Here is a 13,274-nt window from a genome sequence, read left to right as displayed (position 1 = left end):
GAAATCTCCTCTCCTTTTGGTAAATGATAAAAGGATAAATGCCTGTTTAACACACAGTTCACTACTCGGTAGTCCTTCTAGGCTAAGCCAGAGAAAAGCTTATTGAGTCCCGAGAAGTAAAGACTAAAGACTGATCATTAAGGTAAATAGCATAGCAATTCAGTGGGAAATAGGGAATAGCGAGATTTGTAAGATATCATGCTAACGGAGATGGAAGATAGATAACTACGAATAACCATTGTGGCAGAGATTGAGAATAATTGTGAAGTATTTCCTCAGTGTAGCATTCTTGAATAACCAAGAGATGGACAAACCTTGCGCAGGTCTTGGGTCATCTCACTATTTGGCATGTATCCATGTGTGACTTGACGTGCGACCCCATATAACGTGTCGTTGCTGTCTACGTAACACGTCTTTGCTGTAGGTAAGTACTTGTTATCCAGAAGATTCCCATCAAGTAATTTTAAATGTTTCTTAATTACTGTGAGAATTCAGTTTAGGGGAACGAAAGATGACATCAGTTGGTCACAAAGTACAGGGCTGCACCGGTTGAGCTCGTCGCAGAGCTCACTACACAAAGATCAGGTACTGCCCAGTACAGGTTACAAGAAATCTTATGAATATTTAGTATCATATTTAGTATCTTCGTGAAGTGTCGTCCGTAATTGTATGGCTTTGTTCCCTACATCACCATTTCGGTGGCTCTCTTCCCACTATACAACTCTCTCCCCGTCTCTTCCATGCACTCTCTCAATTTGGAGGGTAAACAGGTAAAAAGGGTACTACTGAGGATGTGTCATCAATTGATCAACGAGACAAAATAGAAATCAGTCGCTTTAGATTCCATAGTGACGACCAGCCTGTTGTTGCAATCAAAAAGGGCATAAACATCTTTTCTCATCTTCAAATAAGTTAAAATACATGAAATGTTAGTTAAGACATAAAATAATCCATACTTTTTTCTCATTTTTAACTCATAGTTGTTAATGAGAAATAGATTAACTCCTTTTCTTCTTGAGAAATGTTGCTGATCTCTTAACAATTTTTTTGATTCGAACTTTGCATTATATTGAAAACTTTTCGACTTATTTACACAAATTTCATTACTGCTTGCACTATAATGATGGCAGGCCTCATTATTTTTGTAAGGCTCGTACTTCCAATCCCTCTTAATAATAGATTCTCATTTGCTTGACAGTTTAGCATTATACCAGTGAAAGGTTTTAGAACCTTAAACTAATTTACACAGTGGTTATCGATTTTTGTTCATGTGGGAAATGTACTGGTTTTATCTACGTATATTGGCATTATTAGTTTTATCCACGTAGTTCATGACTTGCACTTCTATCGCATTTTACAAGGCAAAAGAAGGATTATTGTGGGAATTCGTTATTTATGAACGGTGCAATGCAACTTGATAGTTGAATGTAACTCCATTCTAACTTATTGTTTGCCGCTAGTAATGTGATAATAATGATGTTCATATGTGGACTAAGTGTACATAATACTGATTATATCAACACTTCATTTCAGATGAAGACGACAACCACTGCATTAGTTTCTACAGCGACCCTTATTTTATACTTAATTAATAGGCCTTCTGTGGAATGTGCTCTGATGAATGCAGAAAACGTGTGCCCAGTAGAAGAAGAGTATGTACTTTCTCACACTTCTAGATGTTTTAAAATATTTAAAAAAATGAAATTGATTGTCGTTGAAACGAGTACGGATAAAAGCAGTTATCCAAAGTTATTTGTGAATTTAGGGCATAAGATTGCCAATGAAACGTTTTAGTATTTTATTTTCTGAAGATTCGAGTGGACCTGCTATGTGCCTTTTATACCTTCTTTTTGTAATCTTTCTGAATGTTGACACAAATTCGAAACATCATTTGAAATTGATGTGTGAAGATTAAATTCGGCAAAAGAAGCTTTGATTTGAATTGAGCCTATAGTGAATATGAGCTACTATTTAATAAAAGCCACTTGAAATAAAACCTTACAAAAAATATAGAGTAAGGTTGTGTTTGACAAAAGCAAAATACATTTCCCATTTCTTTTTGCGCTTGGAGCTTGAATTTTATATCTAATTTAAGTATTTAATGTTTTATTTCGTTTCATAATAGTGGCTTTGCGCCGTGCCTATCTTAATGTTTCTTACTGACGTGCTTTCATATTACTTTTCATTGTATTCCATTATCTTAGCAGTTGGTGTTTAATGAAGAATGATGTGGGTGATATGCCAGACTTATTTCGCATTTTAATAGCTCATGACATAAGCCCTTAGATACGGAAAAATTTTACACTAACGATAGTAAGGTGTTTAATAACATTTAACAGAAAATTCAAAGGAAAACATCTTATTTTGGTTTGATTGTTCTATGCATCGGTTGTGACATTTTCCTAAAAATATTTAAATTCATTGAATTCATTATTGCTTAGTATTTTAGATCATTACTATTTGTAATTGGTTCAATTCTTCCATCACATTATTTATTCAAGGTTCCACTAGAACAATTCATAATCAGTTTCGCTGTTCTGATCTTTTTGTGTATTACTCTCTTTCCTACATTGGTGTGAACGTTAGAAATGATTCTAAATCATACAACAAATGCCATGTCGTTATCATCCAAAATCCTTTGACTTATCTTGCATTTACTGGATGATATTGGTGTGATCGTTAGAAATGATTCAAAATTGGATATAATTTATATACAAACCTCTCACTTTTCTAGTCTACTTCAAGTTATACCAACACTCATTCGATTGACAAGAAGTAAATCTCAGTTTGATAAGAACGCTTATCATATTGCTAAACTGAAAGATTTGGATTAAATGTACAAAGCGAAAAGATAAGGATAGCATTTTTGTTCTTAGATATCCTTCAAACAGTCAGGAACTTTCCGCAAATTACGACCATTGGAAAAGTACTTTTGCTTATTATTACTGCATACTATTTAATAATGAAGAGAAAAGAAAACATTGCTTCATTTTAAGTTTTTAGGAGTTTAAATGCTGCTTAACTAAACTGGTTCCCTTCCTCACAGTATCTCGATATGAACTCACCAAAACGTGAGATGGAACTATCTTGAACTATGCCGTTTATGCAAAACTGTTATTAATACTCTTGATTAGATTCTGTACATAACTGGGTTTTAGTGTATAGATATCATTTTCAGCAAGATCTGTTAACTGGATATAATTTGATGTCATTCTTTTGGATTCATCACAATGTAAATGATGATAATAGATTGAATCATTTAAACTTAATTTTCAAGTATTTTATTAATTCAAGATTTTTAATTTTCTAGGGCTGAAGAACTGAGCTTGCAGAAACACGAACAAACTGTTGTGTTGCATACTACTCAAGCTTGCTGGGATGTCTCACAGGGATTCCGTTGTAAAGTGAAGACGTAAGTCTGAATTTTTTCTTTGATTCGAGTCTTTTTGTATATGGAATTCTAATTATATGGTCTTTTGCTGATGACAAATATTATCATCAGCAAGAAATTGTTCGTGAAATGATAGACTCCAATTATCATCGTGCCTAAAAGCTGAGCGTTGGCAGTATTTGTGGCTGGAAGCATGTGGTCATAAGTACTTGTAACGATACGTAATCTTCGACTATATATTTTTCACCTGAAAATGATTAACTTTAAAAAACAATATTTTGTTTAATGATCCATTAGTAAGTATACTAAAAATAGTATACTAATAGTTTACTAAAATAGTATACTAAATATAAATAGTATACTGAAGATTTTAATAATATACTAAAAATCTTAGCATTTAATATGTGGTTCCTAAATCTTAAGTACTGAAAGAAGCGTTAATAAAGGAAATCAGGACAAATCAGTTACCAAAATTGTAGTTTCTGTATGAAATCAATGTTCTTCAGTAATGGAACAAAGCTCTCATATAAGGCATTACCAATGAAAAAGAAGGTAATTGTCTATAAATGCTGTTCTGGATACTACGAAACACAACAGGAAACCTGCGAAGGTAAGGTAGTTTTGTACGTTTTGAACTTTCAAACGGCAAGTTTAGTTTACCGTGGTGTTGACGACCTATTAGATTAGTTTCATTTTGCTTTTTTTTGCATAAAAATGTGTGGAAATGATTTTCCTCTGAGACGGATTATCAAAGTTTTCTAAAATTTCCGTATCAAAGATACAAGAATTTGAGTATTGGGTTTTTGGGACTTGACTGGAAAAAACTTTGTGTCAACTTGTTCTCTGTTCAAATATATTTGAATGAGCAGCGGTTCTCTAGGATTTAAAATCATCTTTCGATCATTAAATTATGGAGTATGATGTAATGAAATAGGCTTTATGCACAAATTTCTTTAATACAATGACCTTTTGAATTCTCGATGTTTATAGTTTGCTGGGAAGGTTATTATGGCAATAACTGCAGTTTACGTTGTAACTGTTCGGAAAATGAAATGTGTGATAATGTAATTGGATGCTGCGATCTGCTCATAAGACCATGCCGTATTATGCGTAAGTTTTGTAAATCGTCAATTCGTGATTCATGAATAACATAGAATTCCAACTTTCAGTTCACATTTTATTATGTGTTATCCGAACTTTTTTTTATAACTTTATGCTTAGCAAACACAAAAAAAGTTGGAGCCAGAAAAGTAGAATTGGTACAGATTATCCATATAAACTGGTATGTTTTGGAAATATATCAATAACGTTCACATTTAGTTTTAAAATAAGCACTGTTGAAACATATAGAAATTATTTACAGAAAGTGCTGCAGTGAAGGAATATGCTGAAAGTAGCAGTTGGGTGTTTCCCGTCCTGCTAGCATCATTGTTGGCTGTTGTTTTGCTATCATTTGGAACAATCTTCTATCGAAGAAAATATAGGAAGGAGAAAGATCCTGATCTTCCAACTCTTACGCAAGTTTTTTTGATTTCTTGCATTAGGGATAATCTAAAAAAGAGTCCTCCTCGTTTATAAATTTAAATTTATAGACCTTATGTCGAGTTTGTCAGTTTGAATTTTCTTCGATTTTCAGTTATTATCCAAACGTCAAAGAACTTTTAACCAATAATGAAATTGAAACACGAGAATTCAACAATCCAATGTACCGTAGATCAGCGATTGAAGCAGTACCGATAAAAGTCATCGCGGATGAACCAGTACCAATCGCTAAGAGTGCACAGCTAAGAAGTCCTTCAGTTACAGGTACATATTACTCTTTTATAGTGAAGTTTCTACATGGCGTGAAGGGTAGGGAAAACTAAGCTTGTCCTCTGTTTTTAATATGTTTCATCTCAAATTAAAAGTGGCTCTCAGCTGTCTTTAAACATTACTTGAGAAATTTATTATACATCTTGCTTTTCAGATGAATATGCAACTTTGGATTACGCTGTACCGCCAGGTATGGAGTTTTATTGAAAATCAAAATTTGTTCCAGTGCTATTTATTATTTATTTTTTGCTTTATTAACAAAGTGCACTATTATTCTTCATTTTTTTTCTTATTTAGGAGAAATAATGTAATGATTCATATCCTTTTTAAAAATAGGGATTAAAAAGTTGATTCACATATCATTTGCATGTATTTCCAACTTCCAGTACGTGCTCGTTTACTGTGTGACCCGAATGTGACCCGAAGCTGTAGGTTTTAATGTTTCCGTATCTAAAAGTGAAGCGCATTAGATTGTAATATTTGCAGTTTACTTTTTCAAAGGTTATACAAGTAGGTGATCAAGACTGGAAGAGTGGACCTCGTATTTACTGTTAAACAATTTTTAATTGATATCATCATGAAAGTTTGAACAGATGAATTACATTACTGATTAATGTATCGAACGCCTTTTCTTCACTTTTTTTTGATTCTTTTATATTTTCTATAGTCACAGAATTGTTTCCAAAAACTCACAACTTGTTGCGCATGCGATAAGCATTGTTAGTGCCGCTTTTAATAAGTTTCAGAAGAGAAAAACTATTGTGTTTTGACGTCTCACCTATTTTTTTCATTTCATTCTTCCATCCTTTCATCTTCTTGCATTACTTTCGACTTCATCATTACAGTTAGTGGGCAGCGTTTTTTAAAGTTTTTTTCCCCATATCTTTATACCTTTGTTAGCTTTGCTTTAAAAAATAAAGTCAAAGAGACCATTAATTTTTTTTAGATGCAACTTGTTTTCTCAACTTGTTAAATGTCATATGGATTAATATCTTTTCAGTCTTCGTATATTATATCTTCTATCTTCAAAACATCTTTCTGAAATTAAAACTTTAAAAATATTATGCCATATGAATGTTTTCATTTCAGGCCAGTATGAGATTCCACTGCGTTCAACACCGTCGCCGAGTACTCGATCCATTGAAAAACTGGGAAATGAAGTGAAGGAATAAACATAGGGCGACTTAAATAGTTTCACAAATATTTGGAACAAAAGAGTTTGTCTTAGAAAACTAAACTTGAATTTTCAGGATTTGTTTTATTACTTTGCCTACTGGACTTACGAAATTTATTGTCTTCTTTTATGCTTTCAGAAATATATGGTCAGGAGAGTTCATCTTTGGGGACAGGAATTGATCTGGCTCAAATCAAATGAGATAATAGTATGGATTTGAAAAAGGGTTGCATTTTTTGTTTTTTTTTAAGAGTCAATTTAATGAACTTTGGTCTTTAAAAGTTTTCGGTGGAACTAAAATTGAAGGCTGCGGCAGATTTTTCTCTAAATCGGATATACGCTAATTTTTTCTATCCATGCTAAGAAAGTCGAGGTCTCTTTCAGCTTTATGATATCAAATTATTTTTTATGCAAAAAAAAAAAACGGTCACACCGTTAATCTGTTAAAATTCGTTTAAAACTTTTTGATGTAATGAGAGCCGCCCATGGATGCGTTAGCATTATTTATGCTCCCTTCGCGTTTCATCATGACGTTTTGGAATGTTACAATTTGTGAATTTTTTATGCAAACTGAATCAATTTCCCGAACTTTAAAAATCAAAATAATGCTTTCATTATTTTCGGTGTATTGGTAATATTTAGATTGCTTTCACATGCTGTAATTAGGAAATAAATTGTTTTCATTCTATATCGCTACATACCAAATTTTTTTCGGCTAAAATTTATTTTGTAAGTATTTATGCTGAAACTGTATAGTTCTTATCTCTATTTCATACCACAATTAGGAATTTTCATAAAACGAGAGATACACGTTTCTGTTGTCTTTCTTTTCTCTTAGTGATTTATTTTACGCTTGTAAATACTTAAGTCATTATGTTGATTTGTTACGCAGGACCAATTGTAAATAAAAGTTGGATTGTGCTTAACATTCGAAACTTCGGATAAAAAATCAAGCCATGGTTCTGCGTAAACGGAGTACGCGCGAGGCATTTAATTATTTGTAAAAATTTGTGTGGAAATTATTTGCAAATATATATATATATTGTTTTTATTATTTGTGAAGATGAATCTTTATGTCATACAATGATCCTGCTATTTTTTAAAATTGTTTGATGCTGTGATTTGCTGTACAATTGAAAGACGTTTGTATGTTTCATTTGTATCAAAAATGAAACAGATTGCTATGTGGTCTTTCAGACATGCATCTTACAGGGTTTTCCGTGCATTATAACTATTACGCGTGTAGTTCCAGTCATAAATTGTTGAATTTTAAGTGAAATTTTATTCCTTATAAAAATATAGTTTCTCTTGAATTGGGTCGTTGATTACATTTCTCCCACCATTCTGGTGGCTACTGATCTTGGATGAATAGAGTGGAAGTTAGAAAGACTGGTATTTTAATGATTTCTTAAGAACAGATGTCAGATTTCTAGAGTTCCCTTTCGTCGTACTTAAGATATGCAAGCTTGGGATTGTCCCGATCTTGGGTCGGGGCTTAGCTTTTGTGTCTTCTCGTCTTCACACTGGTACAATGTTTACTTGCTGGAGAATTCGACATCAATGCATTATATTTCAAGAAAACTCTTGGAAGGAATCTAAGGATGGGTAATACTTCGAACTAAACGTTCAGAAAGTGTTAGGAGGGAAGTGAGGCTACATAGTGTCATCTACGAAAGCTGCAAAAGCAATTGCATTCGAAAAGCTGATTAATGCTTCTATGCAGCTACTCTTTCTAGACGCAATATCGTTATCCTGTTCTCCATGTTAGACTGAAAAAGGTTAAACACTGTATTACTGATGAACAGATACATCAACCGTGTTTTTTCTTATTTTTTCCGACAGCTAGTTATGGTAGTCAGCTTCAAGTAAAATGGAAGAAATATCCTAAACAGCTGGATGGTTTATTCAGATGTCCAGAAAACAAACTTACTATTTTTTTTCATGTTCACATTAAAAAATCTCAAATTATTGGTTCGCTTTATCTGAATTGGATGTCGCCTGCTTTTCCTTCTCAAATTACTAAACCAGATCTCAGAGCTAAAATCATTTTCGTTGGCAGAAGTGGTAAGTGAACAGATACTGATTTTTCTTTAGTTGTCGCTTCTTCTTGATTTTTAATTTGAAGAGTAGTGATATTTTGCCATAAAGCTAATGTGCAGACAAAGTATTGTTTGATTTTTATCGGAAAGGATTAGTCAGCCGAAACCGAACACTTATTTACTCAAAAATTTTTGTGTTTTTACCGTATATCTTTGTTCTAGCAAAATTACTGCTTATTTGTTATTACAGTTTTTCTGTTATATAAGAATCTTACTTCAATTCCTTAGGTGTCGGAAAAACGAGCATCATTCTTCGACATGATGGTCAAGGATTCTATAGTAAAGTCAGCCCGACACTAGGAGCTAGCTTCATTTCTTCGTTTTTGTAAGTTACAAAATTTTATTGGTGGTACAAACTACCACTTGATAAAAATTGATTTGGGAATGGACATCATTTTTGTATGTGAGTTTGAAAATTTACGGGACGTTACAAGTACTTGTTTGATCATAGGGATATGGTAGGCTACTCATTGGAGAGCAGAAATGAAATATGTATCTTAAGTAAAATTATTTAACTTCTCACTCGAATTTCGATCTTCTGCGACGGATAAATATGCATGGGGAATCACTAATTCTAATAACTAATTTTTTCAAATTTGCTGCTGAAGTTTTTAAGCCTTAAATTTGATGTAAAATTTATCCTTTTTAAAGAGTCCTGGATGGTAAAAGCGTCGAATTGCAGATATGGGATACAGCGGGGCAGGAACGATATGCTTCCATGGTAAATGCTGTTGTTTTGGAAGATTATTTTGTAGTGATAGTTTTATAAAGTAGATAAAATAGTTGGTCAGATGTTACTTAAAATTGTTAATCATTTTTTTAGCTTCCAATGTATCTACGTAATGCAGTTGCAGCAGTAATCGTGTACGACATAACTGATCGTGAATCATTTCAGGAGATCAAGAAGTGGGTTAATGGTGAGTTCATTTTTTCCAATGCTTATTAAATCTTTTTTCTATGGAATCAATTGGGTATTGCTAAAAAATAAGACCAAATATATGTTTCAGGAGTTTCAAGTGAATTGGGAAGATATTTTGCTTTGTATTGGTTAGGTTACCAGATTATCTTATATGCAGCAAACTCTCTCAATAACCCCCGAATGGTTTTACTTATATGAAGCAAATCTATAGGGAATTTCAAAAACAGTTTTTTTCTGGTTTAGATCACTTACTGTAGAAGAAAATGTTGAATGCTCTCTACTCCTTAGTTGATAATCATTCATTTCAATGTTTTTTTGCAGTTTTTTGTTTTTGTAGAAGTGAAGCGTGGTTCGACGGTTCCTGTTTCGTTATTTGTTGTTGGCAATAAGTTAGATCTAGAAAATGCTCGAGCGGTGCAATGTCATGAAGGAGCACAATATGCCGAACAAATTGGTGCTGCTTTTCACGAAACTTCGGCAATGAATGGTGAAGGTATTCGTAAAGTAATTATTGCTGTTGCAGAGCATTTACTAGAACGTCAGAATGGTGAGAGGAATGTAAGATCAATACAGTTGGACAGCACTAGTAATTCTGATCTTAATGATCACAAATTAAAAAAATCTTGTTGTTTTAGGAGCTGACCATGCCGACTTGAATTTTTATATATAATTCATGTTATTGGTACTTGATTATTTTCTAAAATACTTGTTTGATAGTATAAGAATCCATAGGACATCATGTTGAACTTATTTCGATATATTCTTTTTAATTTCCTGAAGATTTGGAAGGTTCCACAACTTCTATGTTAATAATATTTTTAATGTTGAGAGACTACACCATAATGAAAGATCGATTAGCTAAACTAGTAGCAAAAATGGAATAAAAAATTTTCACTTGTCAAAAAATTTCTACTTGTCAAATTTTTTTGTCAAATTCCCAAAACACACTCGTTTATTGCATAATTGTATTATTTGTCTATCTAATCTCTATTTAAACTCACATGTCCGTAATACCATCAGATTTTCCAGTTTATAATCAAAATTGACGTCTAAATAACCATCTCATCGTTAGTTCTATTTGTCAGACTTTCCTGGTTTCAGCGTATGTCTCTTGGTAATCAGTCTTCATTTTAATGATGTAATATCAATCGGTTTTGCTGGCGAACTGTTGGCCGTTCATTTGAAAAAGTTCGTTTATCATGATTCTCAGTTATCCTTGTTCCCTTGAGATTTATCCATTTATCCATCCTCGATTTTCCTACGGTAATTCTCTGAGCTCATAATATCGTGCTACCTTATGTGGGAGGTTAGTCTTAGTAATTGTATGTTTTTTTGCTTGAGGAAAACGAATCGTACAACTTATCGTACAACTGTGGAAACAACTTTTTGTTTGACATATATTTAAAAACAATTTATCCGATTCCGCAGGTAATACATTTTGTTATTGCTTTTGAAGTCAGGTTTCTTTTGTCGGGTTATCCTGTGCTTTGTTATAATGTCCCTTCTATCAAATTTCCAAAACACACTCGTTTTTTGCAAAATTTTGACTCTTCCCTTATATCCATTCATATATTCCAAACTATTATTTACCTTGAAACTTTTCCTCTTTGCTTTCTGCCATTTTAACTTTTTTCTAATTCAAGTTTTTCTAAATCAAAACAGATTAACTGTATTTCTTCTTTATACTAGATATAAAACACATTTTACTGTCATAGATTTCACTTTTCAAGCACTTTTTGACGATCTAAATGATTCCATTTTTGTGTAGAAGCGCAGAATACGGTGCATCGAAAATCGTGCACGATTCCTCTTTACACTCATATGTTTTTACTTCATTTGAAATTTGCTTAGTTTTATCGATGCATAATTCTTGTTATCTCTCGATGTCGACTTCATAAATTTTATTTTCTTCTTTTCTTTTGATTTCATGTTTCTTCATGTGTGTTCTTGTTCATATTGCATATGCATTATTTGACCTGTGATTTTAAATATTATAATTGTCCATTGCTAAACTGTTATAAATTAGATCGGAATTTCTTTTTGTGACAGTTGTGGACAGATTTTCAGTTTCCAGGTTGCAGGCGTCTTAGGTCAGCTTTGTTTTGATTTGGTTTTCGTCTAACAAAACTGGGAGTTATCTTTGATTTGGCCTTATTGACCAGGAAAGGAGAAAGGTTGGAACTGTTGTCTCTCTCCCTTTCTCCTTGTTATTCAGTCGTTGTTTTTGACTTTTTTCTTCGAGAGAGTTTTCATTTGCAAAAGTACTAAGTAATTGGAAGAAAAGTATGATTACAAAAGTAGGGAAAGAAGCTCAAGTAGTATAGGAATAAAAAGTAAATTTAATGTTTAGGTGATCTTAATAGGAATTGATACAAGCGAAGTTTCATTTTTTTTCTATCAAAATGGTAACAGTGACAGTTTTTCAATGATAAATGGTAAAATTTTATCAATGGTAAATGCTTCCAAAGTTAGCTTTGTGGGAAGTTCTTTGTTAGGGAAGCTAAATTCTTCAATTTAAATGAAGAAAAAAATGTGGACAGATAGGAATAGTTAGTCTATGGCAGGATGCTCTGTAAAAAATGTTTGTATATACACGTTGTATTAGCAGATGATACAGCATTTCGCACTGTAGACTCACTACTATCCATTTAGAAATTTGTCACTATCTTATCTCATTGTTCTGTTTAAAAAAACTTCTGTAAATATCCCATCCGGGATTAAGAGTAGAGCAAATCATTTAAGACATAGAAGCAGAAGTAACAATTTTATTTAATGGATGTTAATAAGTCAAGATGTCGATAATTGCGTAATTTTATGATCTACAAAAAAAAGAAAAAAATTTTTGTAGTCAGAATCATAATTATCCTCCAGGAGCCAGAAATATGGATTAACTGCGCATGTCTTAAAGGATTCTTCATTCTAATCCACTATGGAACAATATCCGGTACAGGATGGAACACTAGAGAAGTTTATAGAAGAAGAATGGAACGGTGATAAATAACATTCCAGTTATGTTAGTATTAGTACGGGCAAGGCGAAAATATGTAAAGAAATCCAGCGCGATGTCAAAACAATTGTTGAGGAGATTGTTCCTATAAATAGGCTAAAAATTTAGCTATCCGGTTAGGAAATGTCCAATCACATTTTCATTAATGATACTAGTTTTCCTTTAGACTTGAAAATTCTCTTTTATTTAAGACTTAACTGGTGGAAGACATGTTGTACAAATTCTCCTCTAACATCGTAAGTTCCTTTTTAATTTTATTTGATTCAAGCTAAAGTGAGGCAAACCAAACATTCAACTGTTTGAAAATACTGTCAGTCCCTTTTCTGTTCCCATATCCCTCCATCTGTCGTCATTAGCATCCTTGTCAGTCACTGGACCAGTTGGCGGCTGAACGTATCTGTTATTAATAATTTCATTCTGTTTACCTTACAACACGTCAACGATATTCGATGACGTGTCCTTTCTACTCTTCATTGGCTAGACGAACCTCATCCCTTTCTGCCTTTCATTTGCACTGTGTGTTTCGTTTCAGCATAATTTGATTTAAAAAAAAGAAAAACACTCAAACGTTAGAAGTCTAAAAGTTTGTTAGATCAATACTTATCCCAATAATGAGCTGAACTCTGCGGGCCGAGTTTTGATGAGCACCTGTCCCAATTTCTTGGAACCGTTCTCGGATCGGACTTCCTGGCAGCTGTGACCACTCAGTGTACCCACCATCCCACACCCATGTATGAAGTGCACCGCCCCATCCATTCACCTTACCATTCCGAAATGGACGCGTCATCTTTATACGTGCTGAGAAGCAATGTGAAAAGGAAGTAGTAGACGGAGAGATGATAAAGAGAAATGATAAACATGTTTATCCGTTA

General features: G+C 33.1%; 3 protein-coding genes across 3 annotated transcripts; 2 read left to right on the top strand and 1 right to left on the bottom strand.

The window, feature by feature from the left end:
* The first annotated feature begins 297 nt into the window (after positions 1-297).
* LOAG_00624 (hypothetical protein) lies at positions 298-6,565 on the top strand. The gene is made up of 11 exons (XM_020445498.1): positions 298-424; positions 501-585; positions 1,534-1,652; positions 3,311-3,412; positions 3,898-4,001; positions 4,382-4,501; positions 4,755-4,908; positions 5,028-5,197; positions 5,358-5,393; positions 6,293-6,420; positions 6,517-6,565. Exons 3-10 carry the CDS (start codon positions 1,534-1,536, stop codon positions 6,373-6,375), a joined length of 888 nt encoding a protein of 295 aa, XP_020304051.1. The 5' UTR covers positions 298-424; positions 501-585; the 3' UTR covers positions 6,376-6,420; positions 6,517-6,565.
* Positions 6,566-8,314: 1,749 nt separating this feature from the next.
* Positions 8,315-10,065, top strand: LOAG_00623 (Ras family protein; the record flags this gene model as incomplete). The annotated part of the gene is made up of 6 exons (XM_020445497.1): positions 8,315-8,441; positions 8,705-8,801; positions 9,128-9,197; positions 9,300-9,393; positions 9,733-9,888; positions 10,031-10,065. Exons 1-6 carry the CDS (start codon positions 8,369-8,371, stop codon positions 10,063-10,065), a joined length of 525 nt encoding a protein of 174 aa, XP_020304050.1. The 5' UTR covers positions 8,315-8,368.
* A 2,914-nt stretch (positions 10,066-12,979) lies between these two features.
* LOAG_00622 (hypothetical protein) lies at positions 12,980-13,189 on the bottom strand (the record flags this gene model as incomplete). The annotated part of the gene is made up of 1 exon (XM_003136162.2): positions 12,980-13,189. The coding sequence occupies one exon, from the start codon at positions 13,187-13,189 to the stop codon at positions 12,980-12,982; it is 210 nt and encodes a 69-aa protein (XP_003136210.2).
* Between the last annotated feature and the right edge of the window lie 85 nt (positions 13,190-13,274).

Source organism: Loa loa (genome assembly GCF_000183805.2).
Source record: "Loa loa unplaced genomic scaffold supercont3.89, whole genome shotgun sequence".
In the NCBI taxonomy this organism is placed as follows: domain Eukaryota; kingdom Metazoa; phylum Nematoda; class Chromadorea; order Rhabditida; family Onchocercidae; genus Loa; species Loa loa.
This window is presented reverse-complemented; position numbering and strand designations above follow the sequence as displayed.

What these genes read in the sequence shown, in the direction of transcription:
- LOAG_00624 (XM_020445498.1), top strand. Translation starts at nt 1,534, where the DNA reads ATGAAGACGACAACCACTGCATTAGTTTCTACAGCGACCCTTATTTTA. An exon ending in ACAACAGGAAACCTGCGAAG is followed by an intron (nt 4,002 to 4,381) that starts GTAAGGTAGTTT and finishes CGATGTTTATAG; the next exon opens with TTTGCTGGGAAGGTTATTAT. An exon ending in CCTGATCTTCCAACTCTTAC is followed by an intron (nt 4,909 to 5,027) that starts GCAAGTTTTTTT and finishes TTCGATTTTCAG; the next exon opens with TTATTATCCAAACGTCAAAG.